The 17738-nt window shown below is 29.4% G+C and overlaps 7 protein-coding genes across 7 annotated transcripts in view; 4 read left to right on the top strand and 3 right to left on the bottom strand.

Annotated features, from left to right (window-relative positions):
• The first annotated feature begins 3527 nt into the window (after nucleotides 1–3527).
• On the top strand, nucleotides 3528–3978 carry LOC111678410 (protein PET117 homolog, mitochondrial). Its single transcript, XM_023439756.2, has 2 exons — nucleotides 3528–3708; nucleotides 3772–3978. Exons 1-2 carry the CDS (start codon nucleotides 3617–3619, stop codon nucleotides 3929–3931), a joined length of 252 nt encoding a protein of 83 aa, XP_023295524.2. The 5' UTR covers nucleotides 3528–3616; the 3' UTR covers nucleotides 3932–3978.
• On the bottom strand, nucleotides 3967–5184 carry LOC111678408 (splicing factor U2af 38 kDa subunit). The gene is made up of 3 exons (XM_023439755.2): nucleotides 4915–5184; nucleotides 4338–4847; nucleotides 3967–4277 (listed from the first exon to the last, which is right to left on the bottom strand). Exons 1-3 carry the CDS (start codon nucleotides 4956–4958, stop codon nucleotides 4139–4141), a joined length of 693 nt encoding a protein of 230 aa, XP_023295523.1. The 5' UTR covers nucleotides 4959–5184; the 3' UTR covers nucleotides 3967–4138.
• A 303-nt stretch (nucleotides 5185–5487) lies between these two features.
• Nucleotides 5488–8066, top strand: LOC111678403 (stress-induced-phosphoprotein 1). The gene is made up of 4 exons (XM_023439749.2): nucleotides 5488–5646; nucleotides 5727–6009; nucleotides 6493–7606; nucleotides 7678–8066. The coding sequence occupies exons 1-4, from the start codon at nucleotides 5638–5640 to the stop codon at nucleotides 7748–7750; spliced, it is 1479 nt and encodes a 492-aa protein (XP_023295517.1). The 5' UTR covers nucleotides 5488–5637; the 3' UTR covers nucleotides 7751–8066.
• A 1927-nt stretch (nucleotides 8067–9993) lies between these two features.
• Nucleotides 9994–12583, top strand: LOC111678421 (UDP-galactose transporter senju). Its single transcript, XM_023439767.2, has 4 exons — nucleotides 9994–10640; nucleotides 10733–10850; nucleotides 11266–11452; nucleotides 11605–12583. Exons 1-4 carry the CDS (start codon nucleotides 10556–10558, stop codon nucleotides 12400–12402), a joined length of 1188 nt encoding a protein of 395 aa, XP_023295535.1. The 5' UTR covers nucleotides 9994–10555; the 3' UTR covers nucleotides 12403–12583.
• A 1704-nt stretch (nucleotides 12584–14287) lies between these two features.
• Nucleotides 14288–14697, bottom strand: LOC111678431 (gametocyte-specific factor 1). Its single transcript, XM_023439778.2, has one exon. It carries the CDS (start codon nucleotides 14609–14611, stop codon nucleotides 14357–14359), a length of 255 nt encoding a protein of 84 aa, XP_023295546.2. The 5' UTR covers nucleotides 14612–14697; the 3' UTR covers nucleotides 14288–14356.
• Nucleotides 14698–15127: 430 nt separating this feature from the next.
• Nucleotides 15128–16854, bottom strand: LOC111678406 (eukaryotic translation initiation factor 3 subunit H). Its single transcript, XM_023439753.2, has 3 exons — nucleotides 16695–16854; nucleotides 15636–16313; nucleotides 15128–15572 (listed from the first exon to the last, which is right to left on the bottom strand). Exons 1-3 carry the CDS (start codon nucleotides 16770–16772, stop codon nucleotides 15315–15317), a joined length of 1014 nt encoding a protein of 337 aa, XP_023295521.1. The 5' UTR covers nucleotides 16773–16854; the 3' UTR covers nucleotides 15128–15314.
• Nucleotides 16855–17548: 694 nt separating this feature from the next.
• Nucleotides 17549–17738, top strand: part of LOC111678439 (transmembrane protein 214) — a 1934-nt gene continuing 1744 nt past the window's right edge. Inside the window, exon 1 of the mRNA XM_046945828.1 lies at nucleotides 17549–17738. This exon is cut by the window's right edge and continues 94 nt beyond it. Coding sequence (XP_046801784.1) covers nucleotides 17703–17738 — 36 coding nt within the window. The 5' untranslated portion in view covers nucleotides 17549–17702.

Below are 17738 nucleotides of genomic sequence, written 5' to 3'. Positions count from 1 at the left end.
AGATCGAGTTGTACCAAAAAAAAGTACTATTGTACCAATTTTTCCAACCCTGGGAAACTTCAAAAGAGAATTTCAAAAGAGAGTTTCTCAATAAAGGTTTCCTAGTGTGAAGCAGGTCTAAAATCGGCACATAAGCCGATTATAGACTGGATTTTAGTCTCGACAGTAGTTTAGACCTATAGTTAAGAATGTAGACTAGATTATAGTCTTAACTAGAGACTAGACTGTAGTTTGACAATAGACCGGACTATAATATCGACGAAAGACTTTAATATTGGCTGGACTAGATACTGAACTATAGACTAGAATATACTCTTTAGTATAGAATTCAAGTCTCAATAATATAGACTGGTCTATAGACTACATTACAGCCTCCTCTATAGACTGAACTATCGACTATAGTCTTGACTAAATACAAGAATATAGTCTCAATTATATATATCGAATATATAGTTAATGTACTATATACTCGACTGTAAATTGGATTATAGTCTGAAGAGTAGTTTATACCATTGGATGGACAGTTTGGTATCATTTCACTACTATATATTATATTCTGGACAAATCTGTATCAGCTATAAATCGCATGTCTCTTAACAAGTGAAAAATTTTGTATTTTTTAAAAATATAACACATTCTTTGATATGAATGATGTCGGAGACGCAATAGAATTTACCCAAACTTTAATGTCTGAGTACAAAGTTATTTCAATGCGCATGACTATAAAATATAGTATTGTAATCGCATCGTTGTTTTTTTTTATAAAAGACTTCGTCGTTTCTGGAGTAGGGGCTATAAACCAATTCCATTATGTTTAATATTGTTATAAAGTTCGTTCATATGTTGCGTGCCTGTTGTCTACATGACTGACAGTCGCCAGCACAGTAAACAAAACAAACGTAAGAACAAATTGTAACATAATATTCAACAGTCCTTAAAATTCTTACACAGACAATATAATGTCTAGATACTAGGTACTTACTATAAGAGATATTAAGGAGTGAAAAGCACCTTAAATATCCTTCAAATATTTAATGATACATATGTATGTATTCGTGTTTGAAATGCGTATATAGGGGGTTGTTGGGCATATGAGTGATTGGAGGTGAGAGGACATTTTTAGAGGTTAACTTTTTTATATTGTTGCTGCTGCCAGTTAAAGATAATGTTATCATTATTTTGTTTTTGTTTTATTATTCATACAATTTATCAACGATAATTTTGCTTTCTTTTAATATACATATGTATGTACTTGTTGTACGAATATTTATGTTTGTATATTGTTTTTGTTGTACTTGTTGTCATATTTAAGATTATATTGCATTCTTTAAACTTTGTATAAAACTTCTTGCGATAATGCTTTAATTTTAGAATTTTAATAGAAAAATATTAATTATATATATATATATATATATATATTAATATATATATATATATATATATATATATATATATTATATATATATATATATATATATATATATATATATTATATATATATATATATATATATTATATATATATAATATATATTATATAATATATATATATATTATATATATATATATATAATATATATATATATATATATATATATATATATATATATATATATATATATATTATATATATAATATATATACTCGTCTTCACTAGGGTTCTATAGTTGAAACGAAAAGTCGACTTTTCGACATTTTGCATTTTATGAAAAGTCGACTTTTTGACTTTCGACTTTTTACATATAGTTAAAAGTTGATTTTTCGACTTTTTTCATTTAATTAAAAGTCGAATTTTCGACTTTTTCCGACTATTTTCGACTTTCCGACCCTTTCCGACTTTTTTCGACTTTTATTTACAAAGTCGACTTTTCAGCTTTTTTCATAGACGATACTCGAGTTATCGACCTTTTTGGAACAAAATAGTCGACTTCGACTTTTCGACTTTTTTCGACAAAAAGTCGATTGTTCGATTATTCGAAATTCGATTTATAGAACCCCACATGAGCTATCTAATATCTGACCATTACTGCCCCGCTGCTGTTGCCAAATTAACATCACTCTGTTAATTTGGCAACAGCACGTAGAGGCGTAACCGGTAGACGGAAGTACGAATCCGTCAAATAAGTCGAGACTTTGTTCTTACTCACATGGCACACTGTGGTAATTCTGATATGAACAGAGTTTACTCTGAACATATCTGGATAAGGAAGGAAAATTCAATGGTATTCTTTGTATATGATACCTTTCATCCATCATCAGACAACCCAACACACATCTCATTTATCCGACATATTTATTATAGGTAGACGAGTGGGTGAGGCCCGCCGTACCCCACATTCATCCCGTACATCAGTCTTTTAACCGCAACTCGCTCTTCCCGAGAATTTGTAGTACCAGATTATGTGGTTCTCTGGTTAGACATCTTTTCAATCTATGCAAGAATTAAGCCAGGCAGTAGACTGTAATCACCAATTTATAGTCCCGATGGTAGCACCTATCTACCGCCGGATTGCAATACACCAAGATGTTATCTGTCATCAAGGATAATATACTCCGGGTGCAAACTCGACTGTAGATTGAAACTTAGTAACAACTAACCGCTGAACTTTAGTTACGATTAGTATAAATTATGGGGACTTCACAATAATATATTTCTTTTGTTTTAAATTTAAGTTTTCATTCATTTTTTAATTGTCTTCTTTTTTAAAAAAACATGCATTGTTTTGATAACAAACAGTGACGTTTTTTGTTGTTTTGTATGGCAACACTGCGAAGTTTAATATTGAACTCAAAAACAACAGAGTGGATTAACATCAGAATCAATTTATTTTTAGATTAACTAATCTGATTATTATTTTTTATTTGATTTTCAAAAAATATCTTCTAGAATAACTAATGTGAACCCGAACAAAATTTAAATCTGGTTTACAAATTAGCTTGCGTGTGAACTGTTCTTGACATCCTTTAAATTTTAAATGGAAAAACATATAAATAAAATGTACTACATATCGTGAACTATTTCTATATAAAGCACTAAACAGAAAGGCTTCATGTTATCTCGAATAAAATACTACGTCTATTGATTTATTATTGATAAAAATATCAAAACATAGCATTGAACTGTTGAAAGTTTTCCAACATCTGCACAAATAAGATCTCAAATTTGTTGCATATTATCTTACTAGACGTGCCTTCGAATAATATACAATATATATTTTTAATTACAATTTGTATAAAATCCACTAATAATGAAATATTTTGCGCTTTTTATATTTATTTTAAAACGGAAATAGAAAAAGAAAATAAGCTATCAATTCAATGTGAATACTTTTGTACCACAAGAGGGCTAATTTGTTATTTTTTTTTATATGGAATTTGACATCGTCGATTATGACAGATTTGTTTGTTTATGAACTAAAAAGCAATCATATGTTGAAGATATGACACCACCTAGTGTACATTCACCGGGGTTTGTATGTAGCATTAAAAATAGTACTAAAAAACAGCTGTTTGTTTTGTTGTAGGCATAACCTATTAATATGACATTTAATTATAAAAAATAAAAAAATCGAAAAAATATTTTTCTTAAGCTAAATAAAATTTAAAATATTTTTAACATGTCCTTGGCATCTAAAATAACATTGGCCGCCTCTTTTGTTATATCAGGCGGTATTATTGGTTATGTACACTTTAAGCAGACCAATGACAGGTAAATTTCAGAATAATTACATACATTAATACTTTTAGTAAATACAAATTTAATTTTTTATAGAGAAAAATTACATGAGGGAGTTGTAAGGGACATTGAAAGGCAGCAAAGACGCAAAACTGAAAATACTTATGTGCTACAACAACAAATTGACTTGACCAAACAGCTAAAGCAAATGCAATCCAATGAGGAAGCCCAAAATGTTGTGCAGCAAACCAGTTGAATAGTTGTAATAAACTCTGTTTGTTAAATGTCATGTTTTTTTGTAAAGCCTATGTTGTTTTATTAATGCTTTTCTAGACAAATATATAATTTCTATAGACATTTTTAAGAGGGGGAAACTTAAATTTATAAATGGTTTTTAATTTATTTTCTCGGATATCGCTGGAAATAGTAACGGTTGCTTGCTTCATTTCGGTATATAACAGGTCTAGTAACGTCCCTTACGATTGTCGCTACCACCACGTTCACGGCTGCGAGAACGACGACGATTTTCACGAGAGCGGGAACGTCTGCGACGGGGAGAGCGAGAACGTGAACGCGTACGACGTCTACGGGAATACAAATATCTAAAAAGAAAAAAATTTATCAAAATATTTTTATAAAATATAATAATTAACCAAATTTACCTCCTTAATTCTCGGGATATGGGTTTCAAGTGCATGAAATTGCAAAATCCCGAACGGGTACATTCACCCATTTCATATTGGCGACAACAGGCTTCACGAAAGTCGGTAACTGGTGATAATTCCGAATATACTGGACGTCCACCAAACCATCTATTGTTTAAATCATTGGCCGCCTTTTCGGCATCTGCCTCATGGCGAAATTTAATATAAACATTACCCACCAAATGATCACCCAAATTGTCACAAACATTCATTTCTTCAATTTCTCCATATTTGTCTTCACATTCGACAAATACATCTTCAAAAAAGTTATCATAATGTTCTTGCATCTCTTCATCGGACACATTGGCTACCAAATGGGAGCCATCTGCTGATTTGGCCGAATTCTGAGGATTTACGTACAAATTCTGTAGTAAAACAGTTTGCGAAAAGGTAGGCTTATTGTGTATGCGGGAACAACGATCACCATGACGGCAAGCTCCGATTTTAAAATAAAAAGAACAATTTACTCTGAAAATTAATAAAAATTCAAATAGTAAATATTATTTTTATAAAAAAAATATATAAGTTCACATACTTGTCTTTTTCTGTGCCAAAAATGGACGCCAAATATTCAGCCATGTTGTTGTCAAAACCACCTCTAACAAAGAAGGGTTAATGTAGTTTATATATTCAAAATTATATAGTGTTAAAATATGTTTTTTAAATGTTTAAATAAATTTTTTTATTTTATTTTATATTGTGCGGAATAAATTATTTATTACTTTTTTCACGAAAAAAGAAACGCCGCTTGTTTAATATTTTCAGTAAATGCTTGTTCTTTTTTTATAAATGTCAAATATGTACTGAAAATATTACCAGGTTGTATAAATAAGTACTAACTAGTGAAAACTAGGCAGCACTTAAGTTTAAAAATTTATTTATGTACATAAATTAGTAATTTAAAGATTTTCATTACTTTTAAATTATATTATAATATTATTGTTTTTTTTTTCTAAACATTAATTATTTTTAATTAAAATAATAATATTATAATTATGTATAAAAATGTATATTTCTACAAATTATATGTAAGTTAAACAACCCTGTTTTTAATTTCTATGCTACTATTTTTGACAACCGTTCTACTACTATTTTAATTTCTCGTGTATTTTCCTTTTACTTCTAGAAAAGTCCGTGCAAATTTTAGAATTAAAAAGAAGAATCATCAGCTTAAATAAGCCTGTGTAAAATCTTTGATTTTTACCATATAAAAGTGAAATTAATTAAATTAATTTAATTGAACTAATAATTAAGTATTATGGATAAGGTTAGAATTAATTTAAATAAAATATTTTTTTTATTTAATTTTATAATTGTATATTATTTGTTTGATTGCATTCATTTTAGGTAAATGAACTTAAGGAGAAGGGCAATAAAGCTTTAAATGCAGAAAATTTCGATGAGGCTATTGCCGCTTATACAGAAGCTATTGGCCTAGATGGCTCAAATCATGTTCTATATAGCAATCGTTCAGCTGCCTTTGCAAAAGCCGGAAAATTTGCCGAAGCTTTAAACGATGCCGAAAAGACCATATCGCTGAATCCCTCTTGGCCCAAGGGTTATTCACGCAAAGGTGCAGCTGCCGCCGGTTTGGGTGATTTCATGAAAGCATTTGAGGCCTATAATGAAGGTAAGTTTTTTGTTAATGTATTTTATGTTCTAATTGGTTTTCCAAAGTTCAATTTAAAATGTTAATGAACCTTTTTTTGTTCAATATATGCATTTTTTTTTTTGATTTTGCATGAAAAATAAACATAACCTTAAATTGTTGCGTTTTTTTTGCTTTTTTTCATTTTGATGCAAAACCAAAAAAGAGATAGTGATGCCAGAAGTTTAAATAAAGTTTGTTTTGTATTTCTCCCCATTTTTTTAATTTAAAGGGGAAAGTTGTACAAAATTTTGATTAATTATATGGAATATAAATTAATTAAAAAATTGTTATATAATTATGTGAAGCAAGTGAAATATTTTTAAATATATTCGATAATTCGGAAAAGTTGTTGAAAATTCTAGAAATATAATATATGTAGTTAGAAAACTTCGATTAATCATCTGTATTCTGTAATGTAACTAACTTATTTATATAATTCTCACCTCCCTTCCCCCAAAAAAGGTCTTAAATACGATCCAACAAATGCTATACTATTGCAAGGTCGTCAAGAAGTCACTGCTGCCGTATTGCAGCATATGCAACAACAAGGCATGGGTACACCCATGGATGTAGATCCACCAACAACCAAATCAACTAGCTCAAAATCATCAGCAGAAAGTGAGAAAAAACCAGAGCCACCCAAGCCAGCTGAACCAAATCTCGATGAAATGTCAGAAGAAGAACGTAAAAAATATCTAGCTAAAAAAGAAAAAGAAGCCGGTAATGTGGCCTATAAGAAGAAGGATTTCGAGGTAGCTCTTAAACACTATAACGCTGCATTAGAATTAGATCCTACAGATATTACCTACTACAATAATATTGCCGCGGTATATTTCGAACGTAAAGAATTCGAAGAATGTATTAAGACTTGTGAGAAAGGTATTGAAATTGGACGTGAAAATCGTGCTGATTTCAAATTGATTGGTAAGGCCTTTGCACGTATTGGTAATTCGTATAGGAAAATGGAAGATTATCACAAAGCCAAGACTTACTACGAGAAAGCCATGTCCGAACATCGTACGCCAGAGGTAAAAACTTCGCTGAGCGAAGTTGAGAGGAAAATTAAGGAATTAGAACGAAAGGCCTATATTGATCCAGTTAAAGCCGAAGAGGAAAAGGAGAAGGGTAATGAATTGTTTAAAAAGGGAGATTACAGCACTGCCGTTAAACATTACACAGAAGCCATCAGACGTAATCCCGATGATCCCAAATTGTACAGCAACAGAGCGGCTTGTTATACCAAGTTGGCGGCCTTCGATTTGGGCTTAGAAGACTGTGAAATGTGTATTAAATTGGATGACAAATTCATTAAGGGCTACATACGCAAGGGTAAAATTTTGCAGGGTATGCAAAAGAACTCTAAAGCATCGGCGGCATTCCAAAAAGCCTTAGAATTGGATCCAAATAATGCTGAGGCCTTGGAAGGTTATCGTGCCTGTGCCCTTAACTTGCAGCGCAATCCCCAGGAGGTATTGAAGAATGCCATGAATGATCCAGAGGTACAACAAATCCTAAAAGATCCTGCTATGCGTTTGATATTGGAACAAATGCAAAATGATCCTAATGCTGTTAAAGAGTAAGTTTTTTCTTATTAATTTCATGATGAATTGAATATAATTTATTTTTCTTTTTTTAACTTTATTTTAGACATTTACAAAATCCTGCGATAGCTGACAAGATTATGAAACTAATGGAATCTGGTGTTATACAAATTCATTAAAAAAAATCCATTTACAAAAACAAGAAAATAAATTTCCAAAAAAAGGCACTTTGCTGAAAAAATATAAACATAACAATAAACTACTCCGTTAACTTTACACAACAATTTTTCAAGACCAATCAAACTATGTAACTACATAACTTATTTAATAATTTTTGTTTCTATGCTTTTTTTCAAAATTATGTTAACAAAAATTGCTTCAAATTAATGTTTATTATTTTTCTATAATTTTTATAAAATTTTTATAAGATAATTTTTAAGTAGTCTCTTACGAATTCCAATACAATACAAAACAAAAACACATTTACGAAAGTTATAAAATTGAATTTTATTTTGTGGGAATTTGTTTTAATAAGATAAATCGTAAAAAAAGCTTATTCAAAAATACATAACTACTCCTACTACTTACAAACAAACAAATGAAATACTGCTTTAAATATACAAACAAGAACAACAACAAACAAATCTACTTAATAATATTACACTATAATTAACAATAAATCTATTGTTTATAATAAAAATATATATATTAAAAAGAAACTACAAAATAAACTATTACACAAGTGGAAAACAAAAAAATAATGGTTTATTTTACTTATAAACATAACAAGTTTAGTCGGACATGGCCGATCATGTAATACCCTACACTAGTTAGTATGGATTATTTTTCAAAAATTAAGCATATACTTTGTTTTTGAACTTCATTTCGGAATGTTTTTACTTATTGTTAATCAAAAAAGAGATTTTTCTACAAGAACCATTTTTCTATAGCGTTCGTCTTTGGACCAAAAGAAGAGTATGCGCCAAATTTCATCAAATTATCTTAAAAATTACAATCGGTAGCGTGCACACAAGGACACATAGACAGAAGGACATAGCTAAATTAACCCAGAAAGTAATTCTATAGCGTTCGTCCTTGGACCTCAAAGTGTATAATGGTATCACTTTTGACATTTGAAAAAAGTCTTAAATCAGTGAGGTAACTCTACAACTCGTTTCGAAAGAAAAACATTTTGATTTGAAGTTGTATGTTAAATACATTGTGTTTCAAAAACTTTATCTTTCGATATACTCCGTATATCGATTCGGCAGACATAGCTAAATCTACAAAAAAAGTCATTCTGAACCGATTGGGATACTTTAAGGTGGATGTAGAACCGTTATTTTTGTATTAGCTGTTGGGTAGGGTTCTATAAATCTACTTTCAAAAAAATGAACAATCGACTTTTTGTCGAAAAAAGTCGAAGTCGATTATTTTTTTCCAAAAAAGTCGACTATCGTCTGCGAAAAAAGTCGAAAAGTCGACTTTGTTAAAAACTTCAAAAGAGAATTAAGAAAAAGTTTCTCAACAAAAGTTTCCTAGTGTGGACCAGGTTAGGACGGTCCACATTGGGAAACTTTTTTGGGAAACAACAAAATGTTTCTAGTTCGAACCAGGTCTGTTGTAGGGTTCTATAGTTGAAACGAATAGTCGACTTTTCGACTTTTTGCATTTTATGAAAAGTCGACTTTTCGACTTTTTGCATTTAGTTAAAAGTCGACTTTTCGACTTTTTTCATTTAATTAAAAGTCGACTTTTCGACTTTTTTCATTTAATTAAAAGTCGATTTTTCGACTTTTTATAAATAGTCGATTTTTCGACTTTTTCCGACTTTTCGACTATTTTCGACTTTTTCCGATTTTCGACTATTTTCGATTTTTTTCGACTTTTCGAGTTTTTTCGAATTTTTCCGACTTTTCGATTTTTTCGACTTTTTGAAAATTTTCGACTTGTTTCAATTTTTTTCCGACTATTTTTTGACTTTTTTCGAGTTTTTCCGACTATTTTAAAGTTTTTTACTTTTTTCCACTTTTTTAAAATTTTCAACTATTTTTGACTCGTTTCTCCAATTTTCGACTTTTCGACTTATTTCGAATTTTCGACTTTTTCCGACTTTTCGACTCTTTCCGACTTTTCGACTCTTTCCGACTTTTTTCACAGACGATAGTCAAGTTAACGACTTTTTTGGAACAAAATAGTAGACTTCGACTTTTTTCGACAAAAGTCGATTATTCGAAAGTCGATTTATAGAACCCTAGTCTGTTGTGCGCTCCTAAACTTCCAGTATACCAGACAAAAACTATTAACACAAATTTCGATTTAACACACTCTTGAATTAAATCAACAATATGCATTTCTCTAAATGATCTGGCAACTTTAACAGCTGTTGTTTTTAATTGATTATTATTTACAACAACAAGTTTGTATTATTTTGCAACAGTAGTCATTATTCTATCAAAAAAAAAAATAAAAAGAGCAATTTGTTACAAATTTGGTGACCTCTAAATTATAAATTATTAAAAATATATAAGAAAATATTAATATTTTTAGAAAAAATAATTAGTTTAGTAAAAAATCGAGAATTCAACGGCAAAACAAACTAATAAAAAATGTGGAATAGATAAACAAATACAAAAACAAATATAATAAAACAATAATAATACATCTGTGTCAACATTCAATACATCATTCTTAAAACTAGCCCATTTTTTTTTTTTGGATAAGAAGTCAAAAAAGATCTTTTATTTAACTCAAATAACTAAAAAACCAAAGAAATATTATTCAGTTTTAGAAAATGTGTTTTCATATGAAAAAGTATTTTTAATTTTACTGCTATCATCAACTAAACAAAAAGAAACAAATTTCGTTTAATTAAAAATTTATTAAAAAAAGATAAAATAAATTTACTTTGTTTACTAGAGATTAGCCTAACTAAACTTTAAAATTTTTTATAAAACAAACACCTTCGAAATCCTTTGTGCACCATGGCTGTCAATTGGCGTGAACTTTTTCCCACAAAACTTACATTTCTTATATTTATACTATACATGTCCTTGTTCATAGGGCAGGGTAAGTAAGCTTTTTATTACATACATATATGTGTGTATGTATATTTTATTAATTAAATTAAAATTGTTGTTTTATTTCTTATCTTATTTTAGGTATATTTGTTACGGCTTCACAAGAATCAAACAATTCCTATAGCTATAATACGGTCACAGTTGTTCTGCTAACTGAAGTTTTAAAACTTATCGTTTCCGCTACGCTTTACTGTCGAGAGTATGTACACACGTTTTTTGTGATATATTATATTAATTTGTAGTTAGTTTATCAGTACTATGTGGTTAATGATGAATTCGTTATTTTGTGAACTATGGTGTAGGGGGAGGTTATAATGTGTTTGTGCTTATATTTGCTAACATAGGTCAACTTGAAAATGTTACAGTTGTACATACATATGTATTCAATATTTTCTATCTATCTATCTATCTATCTATCTATCTATCTATCTATCTATCTATCTATCTATCTATCTATCTATCTATCTATCTATCTATCTATCTATCTATCTATCTATCTATCTATCTATCTATCTATCTATCTATCTATCTATCTATCTATCTATCTATCTATCTATCTATCTATCTATCTAACTAACTATCTATCTACAATAAAACGTATTACTTTCTTATAGAAACAACTTGGTCTCATTAGTAAAAGATGTGCGAAAGGATTCCAATGTTATGATGCTATATTTTGTTCCAGCTTTTCTCTACTGCTTGTACAATAACTTGGCATTTGTTAATTTATCAACGTTTGATCCAACAACATATTATTTACTACTGCAACTGAGAGTGGTCATAACGGGTATACTATTTCAAGTAAGTCAATAAAACATTAAAAGAACTTTAAAAAATATAATAAAATACAATTTTTACAATTAAAAATACAAATTTTTAAGCCAAAATTAATTTGTCTAAAACCAATTAGCCTTCTGTTCATATTCTTTTCATAAATTTATAATTTCTTTTAGATAATCTTTAAAAAATATCTTTCACAACGTCAATGGATTTCCTTAGTCCTCCTTACAGCTGGATGCATGTTAAAACAATTGAATTTCAATGGAATCTATAGTACAGCTGACGATAGCAAGGAAGATGCCGCGAAATTAATGACGAAAAATCCACAACCAGCAGAAGAGGAGCAAGCAAATGCTATTATGAGTGGAAAAAATATGAGTGGTTTTGATTTCAGTATTTCTGCCGTACTCATTTTGGCACAAACAATATTTTCCTGTCTGGCTGGCGTCTATAATGAATATCTGCTAAAGGACAAAGGATCCGAAGTGAATATATTCGTACAGAACGTATTTATGTATCTCGATTCGATTGTCTGCAATGTGGTGATATTATTAATTAAGGGTGAATTATTTTCCGCTTTCACGGCTGATAGTTTAACAGCTATATTTCGTTTTAAAGTCATTATCATAATTATTAATAATGCTGCCATTGGTATTGTTACGAGTTTCTTTTTGAAATACATGAATTCTATTTTAAAAACATTCGCAAGTGCTTTGGAATTAATGTTTACCGCTGTCCTCTGTTATTTCCTCTTCTCTATACCCATTTATATAAATACCGCATTGGCTATAGCTGTGGTCTCCTATGCTATATATTTGTATTCTCAAAGTCCGGTGGTTAATTTGGGTAAAGTGCGACCATTAACCAGTTTAAGTGAGGCCAATAGTAGTGCAACAAATGCTTCAGCATTGGAAAAACGTAAATTTTTAGATTCCGAGGGTGAATCTGAGTTAGAAATGGATATGGTGTAGTTTTTATCGATTATAATGTTTGTAGTGAATATGTACAATGTGTATTAAACTAGAAATTTTTGTGTTAATTTTAAATATTTTATCAAATTCCTAATTTGTTAATTATAGTAATTTAATATTGTAAATGTTAATTTTTTTCTCTCTCTTTTAAATAATAAATATTAATTATTTTTAAGATATCTACAAATCGAGCATTAAAAAAATAAAAACAATTTAAAACACCATTAATATTAAACTTAATATTTAAATGAATGTAATATATAATTTTTTTTTATATTTTAAAATTTCTATTAAACAGAAAAAGTACTGAATTTAATATATTTTGTTTATGTTTAACACAGTTTTAAATTAGAAGAAATTAGAACAAAACAAACAAATTATTAATAAAATAAAATGGCTTTTTTAGGTATGATTTCAAAATAAGTTTAATTAAATAAATATATAACAACCTTTTGTAAAAATTTTTTATTCAATTCATTTTCTCAATATCTAATAATTTTTTATCCTGACGACAAATTGACAAAAACAATTATGAGTTCTATATTCGGCTGTGCCGAAGTTTATATACCCTTCAGCATGGTGTACATCAGTACCAAAAAGACCTCTTTTACATCACTTACTTTGGGCTCAACATACTTAATTTCATGTTTCTACATTCAATATTATGGAAAATTCGAAAAGAGTATTTTTTGAAAAACAAAAAAACTACCCAAAAGTTCTCTTTTATGGGTTCTCACTCTACATACTTAATTTCGTATTACTAGGTTCAATACTGTTATACAAAATTCAAAAAGTACCTTTAAAAAAAATGTACAAAAAAATTCACTTTTTCCGGTTCTCACCTAATTTCGACTCTACATACTTAATTTCATGTTTCTGGGTTCATTATTATAGAAAATTCAAAAAGAACCTTTTGAAAAACGAAAAAGTAAAAAGTACCAAAAAGTTCTCTTTTATGCGTTTTCTAATTGCAAATCTACATACTTAATTTCATGTTCCTAGATTCAATATTATAGAATATACAAAAAGTACCTTTTGAAAAACGAAAAGTACCAAAAAGTTCCCTTTTAGTTTCAATATTATATAATTCTGACTCTACATACTTAATTTCATGTTTCTGGGTTTATTATTATTAAAAAAACTCAAAAAGTCCTTTTTGAAATACGAAAAAGTACCAAAAGGTTCCCTTTTATGGGTTCTCGAATCTACATACTTCATTTCATATTTCTAGGTCCAATATTATAGAAAATTCAAAAAGTACATTTTTAAAAAAGAAAATGTATCAAAAAGTTCTCTTTTATGGCTTCTAACTTAAGCCAGGCTCCACCGATTTTGCTGATTTTAAATAGCGGCCTTTTCGAAAGCATGTCTTACAGAATTATTAAAGATTCGGATCTCGCCGATATGTGGGGTCCTCTAAAAACTGATTTCAACAAACATACAGACAGATGGACATGGCTTAATAGACTTCGCTATCTATAAGGATCAAGAATATATGTATATACTTTATAGGGTCGGAAAACTATATTATAGAAATTACAAACGGAATGACAAATATATATACCATTCTTACAAAGGTGAAGGGTATAATTATAACCGGAGGTTGTGGTATTGGAACTTAATCTAACAGAAACTGCATCAATCTTTCTATATACATACCATCGTTTCAGTCTATCTATATATCAACCAACATACACACATATATTCTATATAAATTACGATAGAAAACAATAACTATTCTTTAAATTTTTTTATTAAAAACAAAATATTTTTTATTCCAAGCTTATATTAATGTATTTATAATAAAAATATTGTCCAAATTCATTTGTTTATAGAACAGAAACTTAAAACTAATTGTAACATTAATCTTATAATAATATTCTAATAATAATATTACATTTTCTTATAAAAAGTCAAGTATAAACGATGAAGCTGCCTGCCCATCCAGTCCTATTTAAACATCTTGCTTTATAGATTTTGCAGCAATTTCCACATATTTTGTTTGATTAAAACGATAACAATCTCTGCATTGTTGCAAATGACTTTGCATAGTACCCATGGGTACATAGTGAGTAGCATTATAAATACACTGTTCCAATGGTGGTCCACTGTAGTTTTTGCGACATTTTACTATATGGGCAGGCATACGATAGAGAACAATGCGATGACTGTTATTAAAAGGGCAGATGCCAAATTCTTCGTCGGACATGTTAGCGTTCCTAGGGATTTTTGTTTAAAACAGCAAATATGAAATTATAAACAAAGTAAATGCGTCAAGATGCTTTGTACTAAAAAGGTGATGCCAAGTTTAGTAAGGTAAATTTTTTAAAGTTGCCATATTTACGGGAAAATGTTTTCTAAAACAAATATTAGGTAAGTGTAGACGAATTTTTCGTTTTAGTTAGTTCTACGGCTGTACTTTAATAAATGTGTACAAAATAAGGGGATTATATATAAAAGACCTAGACTATAGTACTTATATACACAGAGTTTTAAACCATATTTAATAGTTTAATTTATGTGATTTCCTACATAATACCGATTTAAATGGAAATTTTGCAACTGTACGCCCAGCTCAGGAAGAATTACTACTTCTAAATCTTGTTGAAACAACGTATTCAGAAAGCAGCTTTAATAAAAGTTATCAAATTTTTATAGAAATCATCTATTATTCAAAACTTTACGAGTTGAGATAGATTTTAAAGATTTTATACTGTTTCTCTTATTTGTAGGCTCACTTTATTAATTAGTATTTTTATATTTATGTTCCTTTTAGACCGTACAAAATGCAATTTACAAGATAACTTGTTTCAATTGTTTTATATTATAAATTTCTAGACGTAGTGGTTATACATTAATATTTAAAACAATTTACAAAAAAAATCTTGTCTTTAAATTTAATATTAGTTAAATTATTTAGTTTCCTTGGCTTCCTTAGAGTTTTGTAAAGTTTGTGTAATGAAAAGTTTAGCCAAAGATTGAGAGCAAAATTGTGAAATATGCTGGGAATACGTGTTAATTTGACCCGACGAAATAGTGGCATTGAGTCTAGGTGGAACAGGTATGGGGCGGAATTGCTTAAGAACTTCATCATCGGGAATTGGGGATTCACCTTTGGCAACACGTAAAGCATTCTCAGCTGTCTGTTTGGCCAAGGCTCGGTGTTTTTCCTAAAAGAAGACATAAATATATATTAAATAAAATGTTATCTCGGAGTAAACAAAATTAATTACCGTTTCTTGTTTAAAGACAACTTGTTGATATTTATTATAGCGTGTAGATTCCTGATACAATTCATCGACGCGTTCGATAAGGCAACGCATATGATTCTCCAATACCGAGGCGGTACCCAAGTCTAGGAAATTGTGTCCCTGTTCTTCGGGCATCATTTCACACAATTCCGACATCATGATGTTAGTCAAAGGTGAATTCTTAATAACAATTGGAATTTCAACAAACAAACTCTCATAGCCCACTTTCAAGTTGCGCAAAGCATCAGAGGTAAAATCACCATCTTTATACATTTGTATGGCCTGAGGAGTCAAACGGTAGGCCTTCAAACACAAGAATCCACGACCCGACTTTTGTGTGTCGTAAATAACAACAACCGATTCTTCGATGCTGGTTTGATAATGGTATTGTGACTCCAAGAGAGCCATAGACAAAAAGTTACCAACATTGGAACTTTGATACCAGCCCACATGAAAGTGATCAACATTAACACGTCGCAAACGGCGCATCATGGTCAATTGATACATTTCTTCGTCCATGGTTTCATCGTCGCTCTTGGGAAAAGGGAAACAGTTGGTAATTTCCAAACATTTGTTGACCACCAGACCCAATAGAGCACCTTGGGCCAAATCCAAATTACTGGACTCTTCATGGCAATGTTTCACCATTTTCATAACAGCCTGAAAAAATGATGGGAAATTAAGTTATAAATGCATAAGTAGCAAATAAAATTGTTTAGTTCTCATGAATCCTCATATTTTTCAAATAGTTTTATCGTTGTTTTATTAAATGTTTATTTATATTTAATATACAATGAATTTTTTTAGTACACTATTTTGTTTTTTCTCCTTTTCTATTATTTACAACCATCTGGCATCTCATGATTTTGCACAAATACACAAATGTCAAATGCGAACGTGTGAATTTTTTTTCTTCTTTAACATGTCTACAAGACGCAGCCCCAAAATTTTAAAGGCAATTTTTTGCATAAATTTCATATAAATTAAAGAAACATTGATGCAATACTTTAAAGATTAACTAAAATTACACAATTTACTTACCAAACCGTCACATTGTACGTAATTAATGGTGTTATCCACTTCTTCAGTTTGACGAGCACGATTTCCACGATTTGCCATTTTGAACGTATATAAAGAGAAAAGAAAGAAAACTAATTTGTGCGGTGACAAACAGAGACCAGCGTCACAAAATGAATGCAAAAAACGCCGTTAAACCATAAATGTGTCAGCGACGGCTTTAAAACGACTGTTAGCCGCCCATAAAAATATGATATTAAATATAGAAATTTCAAGAATTTAAAAAAAATTAATGTAATAAATTGTGCCTACTCTTATTATGCCGTATAACTAGGGTTATATAGCGGAAACAGAAAGTTGATTTGTTAAAATAAAAAGTTTAATTTTCGATTTTGAATTAAATTTTGAAAATGATTTATATGAATTGGAGAATTTCTAAATGCTGTAATACAGAGATCTAAACAAAGGTGACCAAAAAAGTTGTCCGAAAATGTCTAAAGCTATGTTGATCATAATTGGCGTATGTCTGCTTATTCAGCTTTAATAATTTCTGATGTAAATTAATAACACGTAATTTTGATTTGATTATATTTATTGACTTTTGTCGACTTTCCAACTTATTTTACTTTTCAGTTTTTCGACTTTTTTCTTTAAAAATAAAAATGTTGCACACAAATTTAACAAAAACATAAATAGATTCAAAAGTAACTGTTATTTTTACTTGTTCATACGTTTTTCATACAATTTTTTACAACTGTGTTTGACTTACAAAACAAAATGAACTTTGAATGAATCAATACCTTTAATTAAAGTACTAAAATAATTTGACATTGCAATGTCTACGTCATTTGACATTTACTCAATTTACTGTTGATATTGTTATTGTTGTTGTAGTATATTGCACTTTTTTTGTTAAGCAAAGCTGCCGGTCAATAATAAATTCACTTGTCGAACAAGCTTCTTTTTTTAACATTTTTAAATAAAAACTTTAAGTTTTTTTAAGAAAATCTTTATAATTCTCAGCAAAGCAACATGTCTAACAACAACAATCAATGGGAAGTGGTAACC

The sequence above is a fragment of the Lucilia cuprina genome, chromosome 2, assembly GCF_022045245.1.
Source record: "Lucilia cuprina isolate Lc7/37 chromosome 2, ASM2204524v1, whole genome shotgun sequence".
Lineage (NCBI taxonomy): Eukaryota > Metazoa > Arthropoda > Insecta > Diptera > Calliphoridae > Lucilia > Lucilia cuprina.
Note: the sequence above shows the minus strand (reverse complement) of the source record. Positions and strands in the feature narration are given on the sequence as shown.

Coding starts and splice junctions, on each gene's coding strand:
- LOC111678406 (XM_023439753.2), bottom strand. CDS start 16,772: ATGGCAAATCGTGGAAATCGTGCTCGTCAAACTGAAGAAGTGGATAAC. Junction 16,314..16,694: donor ACGTACAATGTGACGGTTTG/GTAAGTAAATTG, acceptor TCATTTTTTCAG/GCTGTTATGAAAATGGTGAA. Junction 15,573..15,635: donor TTGTCTTTAAACAAGAAACG/GTAATTAATTTT, acceptor GTCTTCTTTTAG/GAAAAACACCGAGCCTTGGC.
- LOC111678410 (XM_023439756.2), top strand. CDS start 3,617: ATGTCCTTGGCATCTAAAATAACATTGGCCGCCTCTTTTGTTATATCA. Junction 3,709..3,771: donor TTTAAGCAGACCAATGACAG/GTAAATTTCAGA, acceptor AATTTTTTATAG/AGAAAAATTACATGAGGGAG.
- LOC111678408 (XM_023439755.2), bottom strand. CDS start 4,958: ATGGCTGAATATTTGGCGTCCATTTTTGGCACAGAAAAAGACAA. Junction 4,848..4,914: donor TTTGGCACAGAAAAAGACAA/GTATGTGAACTT, acceptor ATTAATTTTCAG/AGTAAATTGTTCTTTTTATT. Junction 4,278..4,337: donor ATATCCCGAGAATTAAGGAG/GTAAATTTGGTT, acceptor TTTTCTTTTTAG/ATATTTGTATTCCCGTAGAC.
- LOC111678403 (XM_023439749.2), top strand. Junction 6,010..6,492: donor ATTTGAGGCCTATAATGAAG/GTAAGTTTTTTG, acceptor CCCCCAAAAAAG/GTCTTAAATACGATCCAACA. Junction 7,607..7,677: donor GATCCTAATGCTGTTAAAGA/GTAAGTTTTTTC, acceptor ACTTTATTTTAG/ACATTTACAAAATCCTGCGA.
- LOC111678421 (XM_023439767.2), top strand. CDS start 10,556: ATGGCTGTCAATTGGCGTGAACTTTTTCCCACAAAACTTACATTTCTT. Junction 10,641..10,732: donor GTCCTTGTTCATAGGGCAGG/GTAAGTAAGCTT, acceptor ATCTTATTTTAG/GTATATTTGTTACGGCTTCA. Junction 11,453..11,604: donor TAACGGGTATACTATTTCAA/GTAAGTCAATAA, acceptor AATTTCTTTTAG/ATAATCTTTAAAAAATATCT.
- LOC111678431 (XM_023439778.2), bottom strand. CDS start 14,611: ATGTCCGACGAAGAATTTGGCATCTGCCCTTTTAATAACAGTCATCGC.